Source organism: Hibiscus syriacus, unplaced genomic scaffold (genome assembly GCF_006381635.1).
Source record: "Hibiscus syriacus cultivar Baekdansim isolate YM2019G1 unplaced genomic scaffold, ASM638163v2 tig00117048_pilon, whole genome shotgun sequence".
NCBI lineage: Eukaryota > Viridiplantae > Streptophyta > Magnoliopsida > Malvales > Malvaceae > Hibiscus > Hibiscus syriacus.
In genome coordinates this window covers 3,343,912-3,369,562 of record NW_024063538.1, presented here as the reverse complement: position 1 = coordinate 3,369,562, position 25,651 = coordinate 3,343,912, and the positions used below count along the sequence as shown (strand labels likewise).

At 35.4% G+C, this 25,651-nt stretch overlaps 1 protein-coding gene and 1 pseudogene across 2 annotated transcripts; one reads left to right on the top strand and one right to left on the bottom strand.

The window, feature by feature from the left end:
- The first annotated feature begins 356 nt into the window (after nucleotides 1–356).
- On the top strand, nucleotides 357–4,310 carry LOC120197704. Of its 2 annotated transcripts, none has more exons than XM_039199125.1 (3): nucleotides 357–449; nucleotides 1,373–1,731; nucleotides 1,967–4,310. In XM_039199125.1, exons 2-3 carry the CDS (start codon nucleotides 1,385–1,387, stop codon nucleotides 4,170–4,172), a joined length of 2,553 nt encoding a protein of 850 aa, XP_039055056.1. In that variant the 5' UTR covers nucleotides 357–449; nucleotides 1,373–1,384; the 3' UTR covers nucleotides 4,173–4,310. The 2 variants fall into 2 exon arrangements, with proteins under 2 accessions (XP_039055056.1, XP_039055055.1); XM_039199124.1 differs by having other exon boundaries at nucleotides 1,368–1,731.
- Nucleotides 4,311–5,476: 1,166 nt separating this feature from the next.
- LOC120197368 lies at nucleotides 5,477–19,664 on the bottom strand (annotated as a pseudogene).
- Between the last annotated feature and the right edge of the window lie 5,987 nt (nucleotides 19,665–25,651).

Sequence of the window (25,651 nt, the reverse complement as noted above, 5' to 3'; positions counted from 1 at the left end):
AACCATTTACATACTTTACCCTTAAAATAAATTGTATGGTATTCATATTATTTTTTTACTTATTTTAATTGTTTCTAATATTATATCTTATAATCCCAAATTTTGAATGTTTATCATAGATTCGAAGGGATTTAATTTTAATTTTTTTCCGCTTGTATATCGACACACAACATGTATGCCAATTTTCAACTACTCTTCTGCCATCGCGATTTACAAAAATATTATAATATATTTTCTTAAATTACAAAAGAACCCCTGTAAATTTGTCCTTGTTCCAGCGCTGCCCCCCCCCGTTGCCCCCACTTTTTATTTATTTACCCATCACACCCTTTCCCTTCTTTTTTTCGATAACTCACTCTTCTTTTTCCTAATTTCTCAAAAAACACCCCCAAAAAAAAACTTTAGGGTTTCTTCTTCTCCATCTCCAAGCCCCTGACTTTGCCTCTCTGGTAAATTCTTCCCCTTTCACTCCCTCTCTCTACACTTTATCATTCAATTTTCCTCCTTTTAATTCTTCTTTTCTTGGTTTTCTTTTTGGGTTTGAATGCTGTATTTTTGTTTGATTGTTCTAATTCTTTTGCATGTGTTGGGAATCCTTGATTTTGAGTCGAAAATCTGATTTAGTTTCCTGTTTAGATCGTTGGGTTTCCGTTGAAAAGTTATGCTTCGTGGTGGGTTTTTGCTGATCTGATTATCATGACCCTTTGTTTGGTTTTTAGAAGAAGAAAATTGAGCTCCCTAGCAATGGAATATGTTGATCCATTTGGTTTTTAAAGCCTTTTTCATCTTGAAATAAGCTTTGGGTTGATATGAGCACTTGTTTTTAAAAAAATACTTGTTAGTGACCTGATGTTACTTGTAAATTTGAAGGTTTTAGTAGTATAAATTATATATATATATAAATTTGTCAATTGTGTATCTTTTTCTTGCAATGGTAAATCATTATGTGGGTTGTCTTGGTTTGATGTCTTAAGACAACGTTGCGGTTATGTTGTTTGAGGCTTAACTAGCTCGACTACATAGTACTGACTGTAAGTTTGCCTTTGAAGAATGAGATGGTGATTCGGCAATGAAAATCTGTGTCTTTCACTTTAGTTAAGTTAATAAAGACTTAGCATTTTGGTCTAAATTGCTAGCTCATGTTTGACTGTTGTATGGTTAAAGGACCATGTCAATTTCCTTTTATGCTGGATTTCTACCAACCCCATAGCTTGCCTTGCGCATAGTATTGATGTAATGATGGTTGTAGGCTATGTATAGTTTGTAATGATTTTAAAATTTGGTTTGGTAAAGCAAGTGTAACAGCTAAAAACTTGTAATTTATTTTATGAGTTTATGTAATCTATTTGTAAACTTGTTTGTATAAGTTAAGAAGCGATTTGGAATGGTGCGGGGGAAGCTGATCTTGATTTGCCAGCATGGCGGTGAATTTGTGCCGAAGGATGATGGATCCTTGTCATATTCTGGAGGAGAGGCACATGCCTTAGATATCAGTCTTGAGACAGCATTCGACGATCTCAAGTACAAATTAGCCGAAAAAAGTAACTTGGAATATAAATCTTTGACTATGAAGTATTTTCTCCCTGGAAACAGGAGAACTCTAATTACTTTGTCCAATGACAAAGACCTAAAAAGGATGTATGACTTTCATGAGGACTCGGTGACCGCAGATATTTTCCTTACAGGGACAAAAGGCTTTGTTCCTGCGAATCTTGGCACGCAAGCTAAGAGGTAATTGCTTTCTACCTGCAGTTACCAGCATCTTCTAGATTTTTTTTGCTGTCACTGTTATTTTCTTTTGTCACCTTAAATTATAAGGTCATGCATTATCATTGCATCAGCAAGAGAAAATGAGAATTTGCTGAAAAAACATGTTCTTTGATGAGTTTGGGTTTGCCTCAGTATTTGTGCATATTGCGGAAATTGTAAAATCAACAGTTTCATTAAGATCAGTCATCACTTGCAGGAAAACTGGTGCGAAAAAGGGTGCTGCCTCTGCGGCGGGTCCTGCTACTTCCAAAGTTACTCGCTCTGCTGTTGGCCTGAAGGATGTTACTGTCGGTATAGCAACCCCCTCTGATTCTGTTGCAGGTGTCAATGCAACACTCCGAAGCCCCACTAAAGCTGCTAAACGTACTGCTGGCCGTAACATTGTTGATGGTCTTTTTGAGGTCAGTGTTGCTGATGCAACTGACACAGATACAATTGATATGAGTGCTTCTCCTGCTGATACCGTCAAGAAACGAAGGCGCACTGCCTCGTGGAGAAGTGGTGCAAATGGTCTTAGCATTGTGAGCATTGACAACGATCTTGAGGAGACCAGAAAATCTATATCCCGGAAAAAGGTTGCCAGGAAACACAATATTGTTGCGGTAGCTGATAACATGAGCCTGGCTCCTGCTCCTCCTAGTGATGCTTCACCGGATGAACTGGTTGAATTTTGGAAAAATGGTATTACTGGTGAAGGCCAGGACTTCGGAAGTGTGGCTGAATTCCGTGATGCTCTACAGAAATATGCCATTGCACATCGCTTTGGTTATAGGTTAAGAAAGAATGACACTAATCGTGCTTATGCCGTATGTGCAGTAGAAGGCTGTCCTTGGAAGCTTCATGCATCTTGGGTCCCGTCCGATGGTGTGTTTAGGGTTAAAAGGATGGACGAAGCACATACTTGTGATGGTGAATCTCGAAAGACTGGTACTCCAGCTAAAAAAAATTGGTTGGTGAATATTATTAAGGATAGGTTAAGAGATAACCCACACCACAAACCAAAAGAAATTGCCAAAGACATTCTTCGTGATTTTGGGCTTGAGCTGAACTATGCGCAAGTATGGCGTGGAGTTGAAGATGCTCGGCAGCAACTTCAGGGTTCATACAAAGAGGCATATGGTCAGTTGCCTTGGTACTGTGAGAAGATAGAGGAGGCAAATCCTGGTAGTTTTACACGGCTTCTCATTGGAGATGATAGGCGATTTCAGTGTCTTTTTATATCCTTTCATGCTACAGTTTATTGTTTCCAAAGTGGTTGTCGTCCACTGCTTTTCCTCGAGGCCATCCCATTGAAATCAAAATACCATGAAACTCTGCTCACGGCCACTGGACTGGATGGTGATGATGGGATTTTCCCTGTTGCATTTGCTGTTGTAGACATTGAAAATGAAGACAGTTGGCATTGGTTTTTGCAGCAGTTGAGATCTCAAGTGTCGACTTCTCGTCCTCTAACCTTTGTCACTGATAGAGATAAAGGATTAATGAAGCATGTGCTTGAAATATTTGAGAATGCTCACCATGGTTACTCGATATACTACTTGATGGACAGCTTCATTCAAAACTTGAAGGGGCCATTCCATGGAGAAGGGAGAGCTTCATTGCCTGGATGTTTCTTGGCTGCGGCAAAAGCAGCCCGACTTGGTGGTTTTAGGATGTACACCGAGCAAATTAAACGAGTTTCTTCAAGTGCTTATGATTGGATCATGCAAAGTGAGCCTGAATACTGGGCGAATACATTTTTCAAGGGTGAGCTTTATAATCACGTAACACTCAACATTGCAGAGTCATATGCTAACTGGATAGAGGAAGCACGAGAACGACCCATTATGCAGAAGATGGAAGTACTGAGATGTAAAATCATGGAATTAATGGAAAGTCGTCGAATGGAATCAAGTAACTGGACTACGAAACTTACGCCATCGAAGCAGGAAACATTACAAGAAGAATTTGCAAAAGCACGTGGTCTGAAAGTATTATTCTCATCCGACACCCTATTCGAAGTTCATGATAGTTCCATTAATGTCGTGGATATTGTTAAACAACACTGCAGTTGTGCTATGTGGAAACCAACTGGGCTTCCTTGCCATCATGCGATTGCTGTCTTTAACTGCACAGGTAGGAATGTGTATGATTATTGTTCAAGGTACTTCACAGCAGATAGCTTCCGATCGACATATTCTGGTAGCATAAATCCTGCTTTGGCCATTGTTTACCCCGGTGGAGATGAAGATTATGAAGATGATGATGATGAGCAGATATTGCCTCCAATCGCACAGCCATTAGGCCAACAGCAGAAGAAATTTAAACGGAACAAAAGCCAGGGAATTATCAGAAGATCCGTTTGTTGCACTCGGTGCAAAGGAGTCGGGCATAATAAGGTTTCATGCAAGGCAATCTTATAGGGCGAGAATTTACCTTTATGTATGTATGTATAACGGTGTACAGCTTTCATGGTCGCATTAGGTAATTTCCAGCTACTTTGAATAACAATCTCCATGGACTAACTACATTAGCATGCCATGAATAGTTGTCTTCTTCTTTGAAGTTGCATTTATGTATTAGGCTAAACTTCTTGGACTTTGTTGCAATTGGGTAGGTTGAATTGTGTTTGCATCGAGTCATTCAGTTCTTCTCCGTTTAATATATTTTTCATGTTTAGTACTTGGATTATTTGCTGTTTAATCATTTTGAAATTTAATTGTTTAATATATTTTTCATTCTTAGCACTTGGATTATTTGTTGTTTAATCATTTTGAAATTTAATTGTTGAGAGCTTAAAATTAAAGCAATTTAAGTTTGAATGTCTATCTGAGTTGGAATTGTTTTTGCTTCAAGTTTGCTCTATTTATATTTAGGGGTGTTAACGAACTCAGTGAAATGTTTGTAAACCATTCATTTATTAACCTAAATGAACGAGTATGAACAAAATTTTTATGTTCATTCAATAAACAAACAAACGAAAACAAACAGATGTGTATTCGGTTTGTTTATGTTCACGAACAAGTTCGTTTGTTAGTTCATTTATTTTTTATATTTTAAATATGACTTAAATGTCACATTTGTTGTAATAAACCAAATTTATCATTTTAACTCCTATTTTCGTATCAATTTGGCTTCAGAGTTTAATTGCATCATTCTATATTATTTCTCTAACTTAAAACCCTAAATTATAAATCCTAAGTTAGTGTTTAGAGGTAATAAGGTTATGATTTAGGGTTTAGGGATTATAATTTAAAGTTTTAAGTTACGAGTAGGGTTATAAAATGATGCAATTGAGCAACTTTAAAGGTTAAATTAACGCGAAAAATATGACAGGGACGAAAGTAATAAATTAAGTCTACTATACGGGCAAAAGTTACCCTTTTGTTTTTAAATATTAATGAATGTATATACCAAATTGAATATATAATGAAATTTGGAGTTTTAAACTATGAATCCTAAGAAGGTTATCATTTCCCCTATTATAACACAACATTTTCTTGTTAATCTCTTTTCCCTTTTATTCTAATCGAATATGTCCGCGAACACTAAATGAATATGTTAGTGAACATTAAAATAACACGTTCGCAAATATTAAACAAATGAACACGAACACCTTCAAAAATAAATAGCGAACACAATATTAAAAAAAAAACACGAACCAAACATGAACACCTTAAAAAATAAACAAACAAACAAGAATACAATTATGTTCGTTCAAGCTCGGTTAATTTACACCCCTATTTATAATGGTAGGTATGGTTTGAAAAGGATCATGGAGTAGATACAGGCAGGGGATCAAGACTATAATGCCAAAGCTCCCGGTGCGATACAAATCTAGCAACTTAACACCGACTTTATTGCAAACATTTTCACCTACGTCTTCTGGGACACGGAAAGCCACCCTCAACGCTACCGATTGTGTCTCGAAAAGCTTTATCATGTCGTCCTCGAGCTCTGGATTGCCATCAAAAGATGAAATGGTATCAAAGATAGCCCCACGAACATCATGCACTACCAGATCCTGCATCGACAAGTCAAGCATAAAGTCATTTTCTTCATACACAAACAATAAGGTCTCTCTTCTTGACCAGGACTTACAGGTCTTAGGGACAAAAATCAAGGCCGAAGACAAGCGCATACCTGAGTGTGATCCATCAGATACTGCTTTTTTGTGTCTCACCTCCAGTTTAGAGCTAATTAAGGCCTCTTCTTTGCGGTCTAGCCTATTCTGATTAGTTGAAAATTTTGCTTATTTCTTATATTGATCACTTAAGAATGGCCAAAAAATGTTGAGCAAGTTCTTTTTGCTCAATCAAACCGTCTCTAATTACCCCTGCACTTGCAAAAGGGAAAATGGGGATTTAATACAGGAAGTACTTGAGCCTCATATAGTTGAACTATTACAATTAACTTATTCCCTTGAAAGAGAAAAATAAGGGGATGGCTACCAAACTGAAGAAAAGAAGCATCAAACATTCCATGATATTGGAGAAAATGGAATCTAAATTAAGAAAAAGAGACCACCTGTCAATGCTAGTCTGGAGCAAAGTTCGGCATCATGAATGATACGAGGCAAAATACCAGGAGTATCCAATAAATAGATATTGGGATGGCTACCAATCTGAAGAAAAGAATTGAGCATGAAAAACTCCATGGTGTTGGAAAAAAATGGAATCTAAATTAAGTAAAAAATACCCATTACAGCATGGTGGAATATATACCTTCAAGCTGCTGATGTCTTTTGTCTCTCCAAGCTGAGGACTCACAGTTGCATGCTTCAACTTTCCTTTTTCTAAATAGAAGGAACATGGGATAGTTTAGATTTCATTTGAAGGTTTATTAAGCAGGAGAGGAACAAGAGAAAATTAAACAAGAAGATTTGAGAAGGATCAAAGCACCTGCAGCACTAATCCTCCCAATCTGATGCAAAGAATTAGCTAGTGCTGATTTACCAACATTAGGAATCCCTACCAGCATTATTGCTATTGTCTCGCTAGAATTAGCTTTGCATAGTCCCCTGACTTGAGCTTGTATAAAATTGAGCAGCTGTGAGAAATGAATTGTTTACCAATTGGCAGGTATGTATAAATATCTTAAACAAGGAAAAAGGTTCCGTCAAAGAGAAAAATAAAGACATAGGGTTAACACTGAATGTAGGAGAATTCTAGTGGTTAGATAAGCGAGATAAAATACCCCTTTCACACTGTCCTTGTTATGGGAATGGACTCCATAAGGAATGCAGTTTTGCTGCTATCTCATCCATCCCTAAAAGATGGAACAAAATATCAGTATACGACAATATGCTAAGATTATGGCACATCTATAAAGTGCGTTTTGTCATAACCTCTCCCTCGGGATCCGTTAGACTTGAAAATTTTGATTTGGGGAAGGCGATGAAATATAAGGTTGAAACAATTTGATTTTAGAGTCGCCACCAACCTTTAAGTTAGGTAGGTCGGAAACCTTAAAAGATAAAAAATGATTTGCGTTTTACCAAAAAAATCATTTTAAGAGTTCGAGAGTCGATTACGTGTGGGGAAGAGTGAGCACCCCCACAATGCCCAAATTTTGGTACCTAAACGATTATACGATGTTTAAATATTGGGAATTACAAACTTGAAAACATATTTAAATTACGGTTCTTCTATTTATTCGAATTTATTTAAAAAGTGTCAATTTTCAAAAACAACTAAAATAATAAATGTAACGGGTCAAAAGATTAAAGAGCCCAAAATATATTTTTATAGAATAAAACTATATATTTAACCCCAAAAATTATAATTATTTTTTATATGAGAAATCACATCATTTTATACAAACAATTCTTGAAAATGCACTTCCTTTATAGTTAGAAGACTTTTTCATGGATTCCCCTCACAAAACGATGTTTCCTAAATTTTATAGGTGTTATAGTTTAAAAAAGAATAGCATTATGTTAAAATTTTGGAATATTCAAATAAAAGAATTTCTTTTTGTGCGAACAATCCTCGGGAATGCACTTCTTTTATAGTTAGGAGACTTTCTCATAGATTCCCCTCACAAAAAGATATGCTTCCCATTTTTCTCATACCGCAATAAAGTAAAACAAAATAAAACGAAAAGAGGTGAATAATGATCAAAATAAAAAAAGTAAAGCAAAGGAAACTGTCGAACGCAAAACAAAACTCTTGTGCGAAAAATCCTCGAAAAGATACATTCCCTTGTAGTTGGGAGATATCTCCATAGATTTTCCTCACAATAAAATTTTCTTATTTACACATATTAAAAAACAATGATGATTTATATAAAAATAAGGTTTAAATATACACATAAATAAATGACCAACATACAAACTTTCTAAACCAACCACCAAGATGAAAAATACCATACAAATAAGAGTGTAAATAAATAAGAATAAAACATAAATATAAATATATCACAAGCAAGATCAATGACTAAAATAAAATGAAATAATAAGTTAAGATGCCTAAATGCAAATACTGAAAACTAAGTGCTGGAAATAAAAGAGGACTGAAATAAAATGTTGGAAAGTTAAAGGGTAAAAAAACTAAGGACTGTAATTTAATGTACTAAAAAAAACAGAAGTAAATGGCATAAATATAAAAGTTAGCGGGTTAGTAAGTTAGTAATAATAGTAAAAATGAAAAAATAGTACGATAATAAGAACAAATAAATAAAAGTTAGTATGTTAGTTCAAATAAAATAAATGTTAGAGTATTAATAAGTCAGTGGTTAAAATAAAATAACAGAAAGTAAAATGCCCAAATCAAAAATAAATAGAACATGAAATATAACATACTAGTTACTAAATTAAAAATAATGAAATTGAAGTGCCCAAAATGAAATATATCAAATATAGAGCTTTAGGGATTGGAATGTAAAACACGAAACATATTAGGAGGTTTAACGAAATTTTTCATAGATATTTAGTTACCATTTTATAAAAACGCGCTAAATGTTAAAGAGTTTAATCGTGATTTTACGTGAAAGTTTGGTAGCCATAATGTAAAACACGATAGAAATTGAGAGGGCCTTAACATAATTTACCCATTTTTCGACTTATATATACTACACTTTGGCTATTTCGGGTAAAACCAAACCCTAGACTCAAAATATCATTCTATTCTCTCTCAACTTCTCCCTCAATACTCTCAACTGTCGAAGCCATCAAACCCAATATACTCGCCGACCACCATACCTTGTTGGCCGGATTTTCTTCAACGAACACCCTAGAAACCTTTTTTTATCCTAGCGTAGATCGAACCCAAAGACCTAAATCCTCCCTAAACATTAGAAGAAACCTTTGGCTGAAACACCAACCCCTTATGTGCCGCCATGGCTCGGTGGCTTTTACCTTCTGGCCACCATCATTGGTGGCCGATCTAGTTAGACCAAACACACAAAAACCTAAAGCTCCATTTTTTAAAAGATCTTGACCCGAACCCTTTTGGAGACAAACGAGACCCTCAAAGCTGAAAAGTCCCCACCTTTGGACTTTCAGCCACCTAAAGCGCTTAAAAGAAAACCCCTTTTAGCCTCTCCGATGACCCCGACTGACGACGCACACCCAAAACCGAAGGTAAAAAAAAAGCTTTATTTTTCTTTGTTTTGGCGACTATATTTCGAATGAAATAAAAAAATGGCATGCAAGGTAAAAATATACCTTAAAAAACATAGTTGCTTGTGTTTGGTATTCCTTTTTTTTTAAATATTTTTTTCTTATTTTTACATTGTTTTCGTTCGGGTTATATACCCGATTACATGGAAGTAAAAAAGATTTCTTTTTGCTCTTGAAACTATTTTTTTTTCTCTTTTGGTTATTGATAATGGACTGAACATTTGCTTTGTTGTTTTCATTTTTTTGGTTTATGAGCTTGATCAGGCAAATCAAAGGGTTCACCGGCGTGTTTGGTGCTGGTAAAGTCGACCGGTCGAGGCATTTAATGCACTGGATTTCTTGTGATCTTGCCTTGGTGTGGCAGGACGGCGTGACGTGGGGATCGAGCACGAGTGTATGATGCATCTTGAAAGGGGTACGTGTTGGAAAACGAGGGCAGTGGTGACACTTGGTCATTAGGGTTAAAGGAAACCCTAGATAACTTACCTGCTTTGATATGAACCGTTGAAATGGGTATAGTTTTGAGGCTTGGGAACAGGCGACAGTGCTGGTTCTAGGGTTTAGAAACCCTAGTTCCCCTTTTCTTTCACGTTGTCTTCTTCCCATTGGACTTTTGGTTTGTTTTCGGGTCAAACATGACTCGTTTAAAATACAGGGTCTACAGCTACCCCTCTTTGTCCATTTTCGTATAACAAGAATATGACAAATATCAAAGACCCAGATTTTGTCCGACCTCTCTGATTATTTTGATTTTGAGGAGATCGAATCAATCTGGAAAATTTAGTGTTAAAGACGACACTGCTCATCCGTGTTGAAGAGATTTTGTCACTTTCAATCGTTTGTTGAAGATGACGATGTTCCTTCTCGTTGAGGAAATTGGGTCAATTTGGAGACAACACGATTCCTTCGCATTGAGGAAGTTTGATTGTCGGAGAATGACAGTGCTCCTTCGCGTTGAGGAGATCGGGTCAATCTGGAGATAATTTGATATTAAAGACGACTCTGCTCATCTGTGTTGAAGAGATCTGGTCGTTTTTAGATAAATTGTTTGTTGAAGATGACGATGTTCCTTCTCATTGAGGAAGTCGGGTCAATCAGGAGATAATTTGGAGAAAACACTGTTCCTTCGCGTTGAGGAAGTCTGATTGTCTGAGAATAACACAGCTCTTTTGTGTTGAGGAGATCGGGTCAACCTGGAGATAATTTGATGTTGAAGACGATATTGCTCATCCGTCTTGAAGAGATCTGGTCGTTTTCAGGTAAACTATTTGTTGAAGATGACGTTGTTCATTCGTGTTGAGAAAATTGGGTCAATCAGGAGATACTTTGGAGACAACATTGTTCCTTCGCGTTGAGTAAGTCTAATTGTCTGAGGATGACACTACTCCTTTGCGTTGAGGAGATCGAGTCAACCCGGAGATAATTTGATGTTGAAGACAACACTGCTTATCCGTGTTGAAGAGATCTGGTCGTTTTCAGGTAAATTATTTGTTGAAGATGACGTTGTTCCTTCGTGTTGAGGATATCGGGTCAATCAAGAGATAATTTAGAGACTACACTGTTCCTTCACATTGAGGAAGTCTGATTGTAACTTCTCCTTTGTGTTGAGGAGATCGGGTCAAAACTAACTTTAACTGATTCTGTTCAAAAAATCAAATACCATGCATGTCATATGCAACATGTCCTAAAGATGATCTAATGTGAATGTAATGTATGATTGTTCAATGTAATTAGGTGCATCATGTTTCGAATCACGAATTTTCATCTGCTTCCAGTGGTCTACCCTTGATTAAAACCGTCAAGGTTTTCTATTGTTGTTGTTTGGGATTCCAAATGTGATCGCATTACCAACCCCCTTAATTTACAAAAGGTCAAATTGAATGGCTAAGGTTACATCTGGTACAAACTCTGATTTAGGATCTCTTTTGATTTTTCTTGGGAGGGTGAAGCCCAAATAAGATAGCTCTTTTGACTGATCTCTTTTACTTACGTAAACTGCTTTTCTGATGCTCCAATTGATTAGAGCTATTATGCTCTCATAAGTTTCCTGGTGGACACCTGTTTTAAAATTCCCGTACCCTCAAACTCATCTTTGAGTAAGGCATAATAATCTTTTTTTTATATATAATACCATTATTAATAAAAATTTTATATGTATGATGCTTATCCAAGTAAGGTAACAAAAATCATCCAATTGATTTCATTAAAGAGTGGTCAAAAGTACAATTTTTGGATGAATATTTCTTTTAACGAATGAAAGGCAATCATTAGAAAAAGAACAAGGACTAGGTACCCCTGATATCAAGTGCATTAGTTCTTCTATCGTTTTGTCCCAAGTCTCTCTTGAAAGTTGACATGTGTTTAAAGGATTCAGATCGTACTAAGGATGTCTATGAGAACCTCTCCTTAACTGCTAATGTTACGAGCCTAATCCCAAATATTTGAGCCAACATTTACGGATTTTCAACTCGAATTATTCCTTTGGCTTCAAGACGTCTATTTTGGGTTTTCATCTTGATCCCCCTTTCCAATTTCTTCTTTTCAAGTGTAGTATCTTTTGACTGAATCAGAATTTACAGGAATAGACAACTCATCTCCATCCATTTCAGTCAAAATCAAAGCTCCTCCCGAAAATTCCTTTTTTACGACATAGGGGCCTTCCCAATTTGGCATCCACTTCCCTCGAAAGTCTTTTTGCATGGGTAATATCTTTTTCAGCACCAGATCTCCTTCATGAAATTCTCGGGGTCTAACTTTCTTATCGTGAGCTCGTATCATCCTCTTCTGATACATTTGGCCATGATAAATAGCTCTTAATCTTTTCTCCTCGATTAAATTCAACTGATCGAATCTGTTATGAACCCATTCAATCTCTTCTAATTTCAGCTCTATCATTACTCTCAGAGAAGGGATTTCCACTTCAACTGGTAAAACTGCTTCCATCCTGTGGACAAGTGAAAATGGTGTTGCCCCAGTCGATGTTCGGACTGATGTGCGGTAAGCTAGCAGAGTGAAAGGTAGTTTTTCATGCCAGTCCCTATATGTTTTGGTAATTCTGGAAACAATCTTTTTGATATTTTTGTTTGTTGCTTCTACTACACCATTCATTTTTGGGCGATAAGGAGCTGAATTGTGATGCTTTATCTTAAATTTCGCACAAATTTTCTTCATAATGTCGTTGTTCAAATTTAGAACATTATCTATAATGATTTGTTCTGGGGTTCCATATCTACAGATAATTTCACTTCTTAGAAATATGCACACTACTCCTTTTGTGATACTGGCATATGAGGTAGCTTCAACCCATTTGGTGAAGTATTCAATAGCTACCAGGATGAAACGATGCCCATTTAAAGCCTTTGGTGAGATTGCCCTAATGCAATCTACGCCCCACATTGAAAAGGGCTAAGGCATGATCATCACATGAAGCGGTGAGGGAGAAACATGTATTTTATCACCATGGATTTGGCATTTATGGCATTTACGTGCAATGCTGATGCAATCCCCCTCAATTATTGACCAGTAATAACTAAACCTCATAATTTACTTGGCCATTGTGAAACCATTCGCATGTGTCTCACAAATCCCTTTGTGGACTTCTTGGAATTCTTCAAGTATTTTCTTGGCTTTGACTTTGTCCACACATCTCAGCAATATCTGATCTTTTCCTTTCTTGTACAAAGCATGTCCATCAAGAACGTACCCCATAGTCAATCTTCTTAGGGTTCGTTTGTTATTTTCAGTAGCTTCAGCAGGGTAAGTTTGATATTTCACATATTGAAGAATATCATAATACCACGAGAAGCCATCTTCCTCCTCATCTTCCTCAATATTACAACAGTGTGCTGTCATTTCTCTTATAGTCATTCGGATGAGCATCATTCGAGCCTGGTCGTTGACCTTAAACATTGAAGCCAGTGTGGATAAGGCATCCGCCATCTGGTTTTCTTCTCTTGGGAGATAACTAAAAGTAATCTCCTCAAATCCTTTTATCATATCCATGACTAGATTCTTGTACTCTACCAATTTGGAATCTCTAGTAATCCATTCTCCACGAAGTTGGTAGATAACTAAGGCAGAATCTCTGAACACTTCTAGGAGTTTGATTTTGTGCTCAATTGCAGTTCGGATCCCTATGATACAAGCTTCATATTCGACCATGTTGTTCATACATTCAAAAGAGAGACAGATGGTGAAAGGATAGTGATCTCCTTTAGGTGAAACCAATACTGTCTCAATTCCATGCCCGATAGCATTTGATGCACCATCAAAATTCATCTTCCATATTTCTTCTTTTTGAGCTTCCTTTTCTTCTATTTTATATATGGCCATCAAGTCCTCGTTTGGGAATTCGAATTTTATTGGTTCATAGTCTTCCAGTGCCCTATTTGCCAAAAAATATGCAATGACACTACCTTTCACAACTTTCTGACTCACATATACCAAGTCAAATTTCGATAATAGAATTTGCCATCTTGCCATCCTCCCATTAAAGGTCGTTGATTCCATCATGTACTTCAAAGGGTCTAATCTTGATATTAACCACATAGTGTGGTATAACAAATATTGCCTTAGGTTTTTCGTAGTCCAAACTAGAACACAACACAACTTTTCAATGTGAGAATATCAGGTCTCACAGTCAGTGAACTTGTTACTTAAACATTAAATGACTCGTTCTTTCTTTCCATGTTCATCATGTTGTGCTAGAACACATCCCATTGAATTTCCAAAAACGGTTAAGTACAAAATTAATGGTTTATCAGGGACTAGCAGTACTAGGACCAAAGCATTGGATAGATAATGTTTGATCTTATCGAAACCTTCTTGCCAGTTATCATCCCAGGTTCCTGGATTCTAATTCTTCAATAAACGGAAGATTAGATCGCATTTTTCCGTTAGCTGAGAGATGAACCTGGCAATATAATTTAAACTCCCCAAGAATCCCCACACTTATTTTTGTGTTTTAGGGGTGGTAATTCTAGGATTGCCTTGACTTTATCAGGATCTATTTCTATCCCTTTCTCACTAACTATGAATCTGAGCAACTTCCCTGAAGTGGCTCTAAAAGTGCACTTGGCTGGATTAAGTTTCAACTGATATTTCCTTAATCTCAAGAATAACTTTTTTAGGATTTAAACATGTTCTTCTTCAGTTTGTGATTTGGAAATCATATAATCCACATACACTTCTATCTCTTTATGCATCCTATCGTGAAATAAAGTAACCATAGCTCGTTGATGCGTCGCCCCTACGTTCTTTAACCCAAAAGACATCACTTATTAGCAAAATGTGCCCCACATGGTCATAAACATAGTTTTTTCCATGTCGTCCGTATTCATTTTGATTTGGTTGTATCCTTAGAAGCCATCCATAAATGAGAAGAGAACATGCCCCACAATGTTATCGACCAATGTATCAATGTAAGGGAGTGGGAAATTTTCTTTAGGACTTTCACGATTAAGATCTCGGTAGTCAACGCACATTCAGACCTTTCTATCATTCTTTAGAACCGACAAAATATTTGCTACCCACTCGGGGTATTTGGATTCTTGCAGGAATGCAACATCAAACTGTTTCTTCACCTCATCTTTTATTTTTAGCAACATATTTGGTCTCATCCTCCAAAGTTTCTGCTGAATTGGTTTACATTCTGGCTTTATTGGCAGCATGTGTACCACATTGTCATTATCCAAACATGGTTTGTCTTGATAAGACCATGCAAACACATCTCTGAATTCGTGCAGGAGATGTATAAGATCCTGTCTTACTTCTACTGAGAGTGAGGTACTAATCTTGACCTTCTTCTTATCATCATATGTCCCCAAATTTATTGTCTCAGTCTTCTCTTGATGGGGCAAAATCTACTTATTTTCTTGCTCAATCAATTTGACAGGTTCATGATTTAACTGGTATTCCTCATCATCCTCATAACCATCATATTCCTCTAGACACATATCATTTTTGAAATCAACTTTTGGTTTAGAAATGTCTTTATTTTTGTAATTGATATATGGAGACCTGCAAAGGGAGATGAATATGTTTGAGCTAGAGACAAGAATATTTATTTTTTATCGAAGGCTAATGGCTATCATAAAGAACAAAGTAAATGTTTCCATGGAAATAATGAAGTAAATGCATCATTTCATTAAAATAAGGATTAATAATAGTACACCCTTACAAAGGATCCCTATTACTTTCGGGCCAAAGTAACAAATTTTTTTCATGCATTACTCTGAGATTTGTTTAAAAAATACAAGGAGCTCCTCAACAGTATAATTGTTCAGAACTTATCCAGGAGGGCATGGACGAATTGATGCTAGAGAGCATTTTCCACTTGTGTCATTTGTCACAGCGTTGATGCTAAGATCTTCTATTTGGGTCTCAATTTCAGCAGCTTCTTCATCAATCCATGGAAGCTCCAACGTGTTCATCACAAAACCCCCAGATGTGAATGTCTGAGTAATGGGCAGTATGACGATAGGTTCCCCGAAGACATCCTGGCCATATGCCCTGACCTTCTTTCTATCCCTGATCTTATGGGCATATTTAACCCTGTCTTGATAGGTAGGTTTGTATCCTATCCCAAAACAATTCCTCTTAAGTATGGGGCTCAATCTCTCAGTGATTCCTTGTAGTTACTTCCCCAGTCCTTTTCCAACTATAGCTCATCGGGCTAAAGTTTTCTTCAGCTGTATCTTAGTGTTCTTTGAGAGTTGGGGAGATGAAAATTTCTTTCCTTCAGGGAAAAATGTGACGTTGACGAACTTCAAGGACTGGAGGGACGACTCGAGTGCATCTTCCTTTACCTCTACATATGGCATATCAGTGGTGATAGAGGCTGTGATTTCCTCTTCCTCTTTGATGGTTGTCAAAGTCCCTTCGGTGATAAATTTAAGTTTCTAGTGTAGTGAAGAGGGAACCGTTCCAACCAAATGTATCCATGGTCTTCCAAGTAGGCAATTATAACTCGGGTGAATGTCCATGACCACAAATTCTACCTCGAATATTGCAGGACCTACTCGAAAAGGGATTGTGATCTTTCCCATGATATTCCTCTCCGTGCCATCAAATGCTCCTACAATATTGCCACAAACTTTCATATGTGAGGTATCTACATGAAGTCAATTCAAGGTTGCCCAGGGCATGTCATTCAAGACTGATCCATTGTCTATTAAAACTCCAGATACAATAACCCCCTTACAGTGAATGGTTATATATAGTGCTTTGCATCTACCCTTTCCATCCTCGGGTATCTCGTCATCATAAAAATAGATAAAATTGTCTGCATTGATATTGCTCCCCAATCTATCTAAGTGTTCCACTAGTATGTCCTTGGCTACGAAGGTTTCATTCAATACCTTCATCAACGTATTTCGATGTACCTCTGAATGTAGAAAAAGAGATAGTATTGAAATACGCGTAGGGGTTATATGGAGTTGTTCCACAATGTTATACTCAATGTGCTTCAAGAATTTTAGAAACTCTTGAGCCTCCTCGATCTTGACAAGTTTATTCATCTTGTCTTCATTCTCATTGATTACAATGAATCTAGCCTTTTTTGTTTGGCCAGGAGCATAACACCTGCCACTTTTAGTGAAACCTCCAACCTCATCAACTTTACCTTCCTTGTTCTCGGGAGTGGTGATTTGACATGTGTAACTCTATGGAACATTTCTGTTGTCTTTGTAGGCAAATGGTATCGATGTATTTATCACTACTTTCGGTACCGCCTTCCCCTTGTTCACCTCGTAGCTTGGCTTGGATATAACAAGAATTAACTTTTTCATCATTGCATCAATCTTTTATGAATTATCCTCAGAGGCATAAACATCTTCTTCATTATTTGCTGGTTCTTCTTCAAAGAATTGCATTTCATTCTCATCCATCAGTTTCTGGATTATATTTTTGAATTCGTAGTAATCTTGGATCTGATGGCCATTCTCACAATAGTATTCACATTAGTTTTTTTTTATTTCTGACCCACTGATCCTTTCTTTGGGCTCAACAATCCTTTCACGATCATATGTTCATACACTAATCTTAACGGTGTTTTTTCTTCCTCAATGTTTGATTTGACCATACGACCTTCGTTGATAGCATTAACTCCTTGATTTTGATGGTTTGGGAGAGGGTTTACAGCAACGCATGGTGCCGTTGAGTCATTAAAGGACATGACATTTCTCTTGATCAAATCTTCGACCACCCTTTTGAAGGCAAGACATTTTTCGATTGTGTGTCCTCAGATATTGGCGTGATATTCATAGGTTTCATTCTCGTTATACCACTTAGGGAAGGTGGTTTGAGTGGATCCACATACCTTGGTGACACCACATGTGATTTGAATAATCATTGGAAAATTTCATTGTATGTCATCGGGATAGGTGTGCAAGTCATTTTTTAGTATTGTTTTCGCGCTTAGTCGTTCCTTGAAGTGTAAGATTTTTGACTTATATATACTACACTTTGGCTATTTCAGGTAAAACCAAACCCAAACCTCAAAATATCATTCTATTCTTTCTCGACTTCTCCCTCAACACTCTTAACGACCGAAGCCTTCAAAGCCAATATCCCGACCATCCACCATACCTTAGTGGCCGAATTTTCTCCGACGAACACCCTAGAAACCTTTTTTTTATCCTAGCCTAGATCGAACCCAAATACCTAAATCGTCCCTAAACATTAGGAGAAACCTTCAGCTGAAACACCAATCCCTTATATGATGTCATGGCTCGATGGCTTTTACCTTCCAACCACTATCATCGGTGGTCGATCTAGCTTGACAAAACACACAAAAACCTAAAACTCCATTTTTTTAAAAAGACCTTGACCCGAACCCTTTTGGAGACAGACGAGACCCTCACGACCAAAAAGTCCACACCTTTGGACTTCCGGCCACCTAAAGCGCCTAAATGAAGACCCATTTTTGCCTCTCCAATGACCCCAACCAACGGCGCACACCCAAAACCGAAGGTAAAAAGAAAGCCTTTTTTTATTTGTTTTGGTGACTATATTTTGAATGAAATAAAAAAATGGCATGCAAGGTAAAAAGTTACCTTAAAGAACAGAGTTGTTTGTGTTTGGTATTCCTTTTTTTTAATCATTTCTTCTTATTTTTACACTGTTTTCGTTCGGGTTATATACCTGATTACATGGAAATAAAAAAAGATTTCTCTTTGCTCTTGAAAATGCTTTTTTCTCTTTTGGTTACTGATAATGGCATGAACATTCGCTTTTTTGTTTTCCTTTCTATAGTTTGTGAGCTTGACCAGGAAAAATAGAGGGTTCATCGGCGTGTTTGGCGATGGTAAAGTCGGCCAATCGAGGTATTTAATGCCCCGAATTTCTTGTGATCTTGCCTTGGCGTGGTCGGATGGCATGATGTGGGGACCGAGCGCGAGCACGTGATGCATCTGGAAAGGGGTGGTGTTGGAAAGTGAGGGCGGCGATGGCACTTTGTCACTAGGGTTAAAGGAAACCCTAGATAACATACATGCTTTGATCAAGACCGTTGAAATGGGTCCAGATCTAAGGGTTGGGAACAAGTGGGTGCTGGTTCTAGGGTTTAGAAACTCTAGTTCCCATTTTCTTTCACGTAGGCTTCTGCCCATTGGGCTTTTGGTTTGTTTTCGGGTCAAACATGACCCGGTCAAAATACAGGGTCTACACGTTTTATTTCAATTCTCCGATCGACTTAGTGTTTTTTTAAATAGGAGACACCAAATTCGACACAATTAGGGATGGATCGAAAGGAACCGGTGGGATAACAATTCCCTAGGAAATATCAAATTCTCATATAATTTAAATATTTTCTTTGTATTTTCTATTGATTATCTATTTTCACCTCCTAAAATTTTATAAATTCATCCTTGCATAAAATCTTGAGCCCTTTGACATGATCATATGGAAATGGCAGGGCAAGACACAAGAAATAAATACCAACCTTGAGTTGGGTCAGCAATATCAATCTTGTTCATGGCAACAATTCGTCTAGAAAGAGAAGGAAAATTCCTCAACAGCTCATACTCGGATGACAAGGGAATCTAAAAGGTTACCACTCAACAAGTTGAATTATAAGTTTCATTTTGCAGAGAAGAATAAAGTAAAAAAATATACACTGGCGTCTCTGATCTTAGCAACGAGATCAACCAATGGAAGTCGTTGAGCAATGACATTTGCGGCTGCAGCCATGTGGGGGTCGTACCACCATCCTTTATTTCTGCTTGCTGCTTTCTGTACTGCAATCCCTATTTTCCTTGCTGTTTTACTTGCAACGCTATTTGCTGACATTAGTATTATCTTTTGTCTCGAATGAATTTTTCTTTCTTCCTTTATTTCTTCTCTCTTAGGATGCTACTGGTGAACGGGTTTTATGTTAAGGGTTTAGGATTAAGTGAAGACCACGCTAGAACACCTGTAACTTATTCAGGCATAAAATCAAACATGTTGACATCAATGTGGTTAGAGCCAAAATTACACCGAAAATGAAAACAAATCTATCAAACGAAACATCGAATCGACCGATCCCCGGGACAAGAAATATGAGCCATTTTTTGGGGGGAATTTAAGTGAAAAAAATGGCTGAGCAGTCTAAGAAAGGTGAAGAATATTTAAAAAGCTTCAGGGTCAAAAAAATATTAACAAACTTTCATCTCAAGAACATTGCATTCTCTCTCTCACTTTCCTAGGTTCTCAAGTGAGCAGTCTAAGAAAGGTGAAGAATATTTAAAAAGCTTCAGGGTCAAAAAAATATTAACAAACTTTCATCTCAAGAACATTGCATTCTCTCTCTCACTTTCCTAGGTTCTCAAGTGAGCAGCCTCCGATTAGGGATGTAAAATCGGGTAATTGTTCAGGTTTCAGTTAGATCATGTAATGTCAGGTAAAATCGGATATAGGTCAAGTCAGGTAAAATCGGATATAGGTTAAGTCAGGTAAATTTGATGCTTCAACTCGGATCAGGTCGGTCCAGGTCAAATCTGCTCGGGTCATTTTTAGGTTGATTTGACACCAAGTACAGTTCGAGTTCAGGTCGGGTTACTTTTAGTTCAAATCGATGTCAGTTCAGGTCAAAACAGTTCAGGTCCAGAGCAGTTAAAGACCAGTTAATTCAGGTTCGGATGAACTTCAGGCGGATCTCGTTCAGATCGAGTCACATCATTGGCAGATAAAATTCAGGTCAGATCTCTATCAGATATGAATTGAGTTTAAATCGGGTCAATTTTTATTTTTGGATTAATTATTTTCGTCTTTCGCGAACGTTGAATTACAATTTATAATTGTATATGATTTAGAGTAAATTACTAAGAATATAAATAACAATCGATCAATTTTATGAAAAATAAAAATTTAAGAACTTAATTGAACGAATATGAAATTACAAGTAAAAATTTAAATAAATTAAACAACACACATTGATGAGGGACCAAATCAAAATAATTTTAAAATATAAGGTTGAAATTAATATAAAAAGTACTAAATTATACCATTTAAAAAGTTATGGGCCAATTAAAAAATATAAATAAGTAATAAGTATGAGCCAATTTCATATGCAAATATAATTTTATGGACTAAATTAAACAAATATGAAATTACAAATAAAAATTTAAATAAATTAAACAACACAAAGGGATCAAATTGAAATAGTTGTAAAATGTGAAGAAAATCTATAAAATGGACTAAATTGCATTCATTTCTAAAGTTGAGAAAAAAGTTGAAACAATTATAATATATATAAACTATATAATTTTTATTTATATACTATATATGAACTATATATATTATGTATAAACTATATAGTTTATTAATATAAACTATATAGTTTTTATATAAATATATTATATATATAAACTATATGGTTTATATTTATATTACATATATATATATTATGTATAAACTATATTAATACAAACTATATAGTTTATATATAAAGTATATATATATTATATATATAAATTATATAGTGTATATTTGTATTATTATATAGTATATATAAACTATATATATTATGTATAAACTATATATACCATCTATAACTATATAGTTTATATATGAATTATTGACTATATATAGTTTACATATGAACTATATATAAAACTATATATATATAAATAAACTATAATTTATATATAAACTATATTTAATAGTTGATATTTATATACTATATAATATATGTAGTTTACATTATTACATATGAACAATATTATCTATTTATATAGTATACACTATATATATATATAGTTGATATTTATATACTATATATATATATATATATATATATATATATATATATATAATATATATACTATATAGTATAGTTTACATATGAACTATAATATAAACTATAGTTTATATATAAACTATATACTATAGTTGATATTTATATACTATAAATATAATTTATACTATATAAATTCCAAGTATATATTATATGTATCAATACTATATAGTTGAATACATTAATTAATAAACTATTTATATTATATATACTATATATAAAAACTATATATATATAAAGTACATGGTATATATAAACTATATATTATATAGTTCATTAATATATATAAGCTATATATTAATTTATTAATATAAACATATATATTAATTGAAAGAATTGGAAAATATATAATGATCAAATTGAACAAATTTTAAATATGAAGCTTAAATTAATACATTACATCATTAAAATTGGACTAAATTGAACAAATTTAAAACTAGGAGACAACGCTACAATACCAAATGAAGTTAAAAAAACGCGAGTCAAAACTCAAACCCGAAACCTAAATGAACCCGTATAAAAGGCAAAATTTTCCCAATTTCAACCATTTTTCTTTCTTTTCTTATTTTGATCTCTCTCTAACTCTCCGATTCTCTCAAAATTCTCTGGCTTCTCTCTATAAATTCATTCGTGTTCATCTTTTTTCATTCGTGTTCATCCCCAAAACCCTCTTTTAATCTTCAGAAACACCAAAACCCAAAACATTTCATATTTTTTATCAAACACCCAAAAATTTAACCCTTGTTTATCCGTGTTCATCCCAATTCTTCCCCAAACCATTATTTGATCTTCACAAATACCAAAACCTAAACCCATTCCTATTTTTTTCGATCAAACACTCAAAAATTAAACCCTTGTTCATCTGTGTTCTTCCCCAAACCCTTACAAACACCCAAAACTTAAAAGCAACTTGTTTTTTTTATCAAACACCAGTTCGTCCTAATTCATCCCAAAACCCTTCATTAATCCTTACAAACACCTAAAACTGAAACTCAAACTCAAACTGTTTGTTTAGATCAAACCAAACATTGTTCATATTCTCTAACCGAACCCAAACCAGAACCTGAACCCGAACCATAACTCGAACCCAAACCCGAACCTAAAACCAAACCCAAACCCAAACACGAACCCGATCCTGAACCCGAACCCAAACTCGAACTTAAATCCAAACTTGAAGCCAAACCCTAACCGAGCCTATTCACTTTCTGTCTTTGTTCATTCTCTCTAATCCTAAACCCTAACCTAGCCTCTTCATCTAACCGTAGAAGGCATACTACGAAATGCCAATCTTATAAGGAATATCTTGGTGAAAATATTGTTTTGTTAAGTTCTTTTGATCAAAACAAATATTTTGAATTTTTTGTTGAGGCTATTCTATGTCATGGTTATGCATATAGTATTGTTGAGCATGAAAAACTTAGGGATTTGCATCATTACCTTAATTCTTCTATTAAGGATATATCTAGGTATACTATTACTAAGTATTGCATGTTGGAGCATGAAAAGCATAAAAAATTGCTACTTGATTCAATGCATTCTGTTTCAAGTCGTGTTTGTTTTACATGTGATGGTTGGTCTGCCTGCACTTCACGTTCTTATTTTTCTCTCACTGCTTATTATGTTGATAATAACTGGAAACTTCATTCTAAAATACTTAATTTTCATCGTTTTCCTCCTCCTCGTGATGGTGAGTCAATCTTTAAATTTGTTAAAAAGATCATATTTGAGTGGAGTCTTGAAAAAAAAGCATTTACCATTACACTTGATAATGTTTGTGCAAATGATAAAATGGTCAGAAGACTGAAAAATGATTTGAATGTCATTTCTCATCTTCCCTGTAATGGTAAGTACTTCCATATAAGGTGTGCTGCCTATATTTTGAACTTGATAGTTCAAAAAGGTTTGAAGGTAATTGATTCTTCTATTATTAAACTGCATGAGATTGTTAAGTTTATTGATTCTTCTGACTCTCGACTTTGTGCATTTGAATTAGCTGTTAAAGACCGTGATTCTTCTTTCTCTTGTAAGTTAGTATTAGATGTTCCTACTCAATGAAATTCTACTTACTTGATGATTCATATGTCATTTGAGGCTAGACTAGCAGTAAACTTGTTTGTTAATAGGGAAAATGAGTTGGATTTCATTACTGATCATGAGTGGGAAATTGTTCAAACAATATGTGATAATCTTGAGTCTTTTTATGAAATTACTACTATGTTATCTGGTTCTAAGTATCCCACTTCTAACTTGTATTTGGCTAACATTGTTGTAATTGAAAAATTATTGTATGATGCTCATAATTATCCATGTGAAGGTATTTCTGCAATGGCAGAACCCATGCTTGAACTATATAAGAAATATTGGTTTGATCACTCAATGATTATGTCTTTTACAGTTTTACTTGACCCTCTATATAAATCACAACTTCTGAAAGAGTTGTACAATGTTCTTTATGTTGAGGATGAGGTTCAACGGAGGGTCTCATTTATAATGAGTTTATTGAGTTTTATGTATTTTATTAAAAAAAATGCACCTTGTGGTTCTTTCTCTTCTTCTTCTGTCCAAAGTAACACATCCTTAGGCAGAAGTGACTCAAGTTCCAATCAGCCTCGAACATTTAGAAAAGCAGATATATTTCAGGTTATTTATTATAATTTTAAGTTGAATTTTATCTTATTTATTTTATGTTTTCATTTACTAATTTTTCCATTATTTTTCATAATTTTGATGTCAATTTAACTGCTTCAAGGAGTGGATGATCTGATGTTGATTCTTACATCAGTTTGCCCCTTGTCCCTCATACTGAAGAATCTAACTTTGATATTTTGGAGGTTTGGAAAAATCAAAGTATTTCATATATCCGATACTTTCTCACATGGCGAGAGATATATTGGTTATTCCAATTACTTCAGTTGCATCTGAATCGTCTTTTAGTATGGGGGTCGAATTTTGAACAAATTAAGAGCTAAACTCTTACTAAAAATGTTGAGATTTTTGTAACAATCCGTAATTGGTTGTATGATTTTGAGTCAGGCGATAAAGATAAAAAAATACCTTACTGTGGTTAATGAGTCTTCTATGTAAATGTATGCCAAATAGTTTTATTTTTTATGTTAATGTCATTAATATTTCAAATTGTTTATTAATTATTTTAATTTTAATTTTAATTTTTAGGGTGTTTAACATTCAGTGAAACCATTGGAATTGGAGATTCTGTCTTGTTTCTTCCCTTTACAGGTAATTTCTATTTACTAATGTGTAACAACCCAGATATTTTCAAAATAATATTTAATTGAAATTGGAGGTTTTAATTGTGAAAATTGGTAAATTGTGGGGACTAAATTGAAAGATTTTAAAACTTGGAGCTTGTTTTAGAGTTAAAAAAAATTCAGGGACTAAGCCTTGAATTTACCCAAGAAAGTTAGGTATGTTATGTTATAAACGTGGTTTTCTGTTTCAAACAAAAAACCACACCTCAATTGCTCCCAAATTCCCTTCCCCCTACGCCGGTTTCCGACTTATATCCCGACGCCGTTCGACCTCCAATCGTAAAATTGAAACCACCGTCGTGTTCATCTTCGACCCGTGAAAAAAAACCCAGTAAATCAATTATAGCGAAACGCTGCCAAACGACGGGAATTTCGAGTCAAAGTCTCGACGTTTTTTTAGCACTACCGCTGAGAAAATCTTAAATTCATATCCGATCGTTGATCGGTTTTCGACACCTACCGCACCATCGTGTTCCTTGTGCCGTTTCGAGTCTGCCGGTGCCAACCTTGGTCTTCGTCGACGGCGGCGCGTGAGGGGATGGAGCAGTCAAAGATTCGGCCGAGTTGAAATCGAGCTCTCCGCCGTTCAAAAATTTGAACCGATCTTTGTAAGTATCTCGAAATCGCTCAAAATAATTTTTAGAAATTTTTCCGTAATTTTTAGACCCCCAGAGGAGGCCTCACGCGCCACACGCGCCGCCGTAGGGAGAGTGAGTGGCTGAAAACCGGTTTTGAACC

Excerpts from the sequence above, each read along its gene's own strand:
- LOC120197704 (XM_039199125.1), top strand. The coding sequence starts at position 1,385 with ATGGTGCGGGGGAAGCTGATCTTGATTTGCCAGCATGGCGGTGAATTT. Across the intron at positions 1,732-1,966 it reads CTTGGCACGCAAGCTAAGAG|GAAAACTGGTGCGAAAAAGG; the intron begins GTAATTGCTTTC and ends CATCACTTGCAG.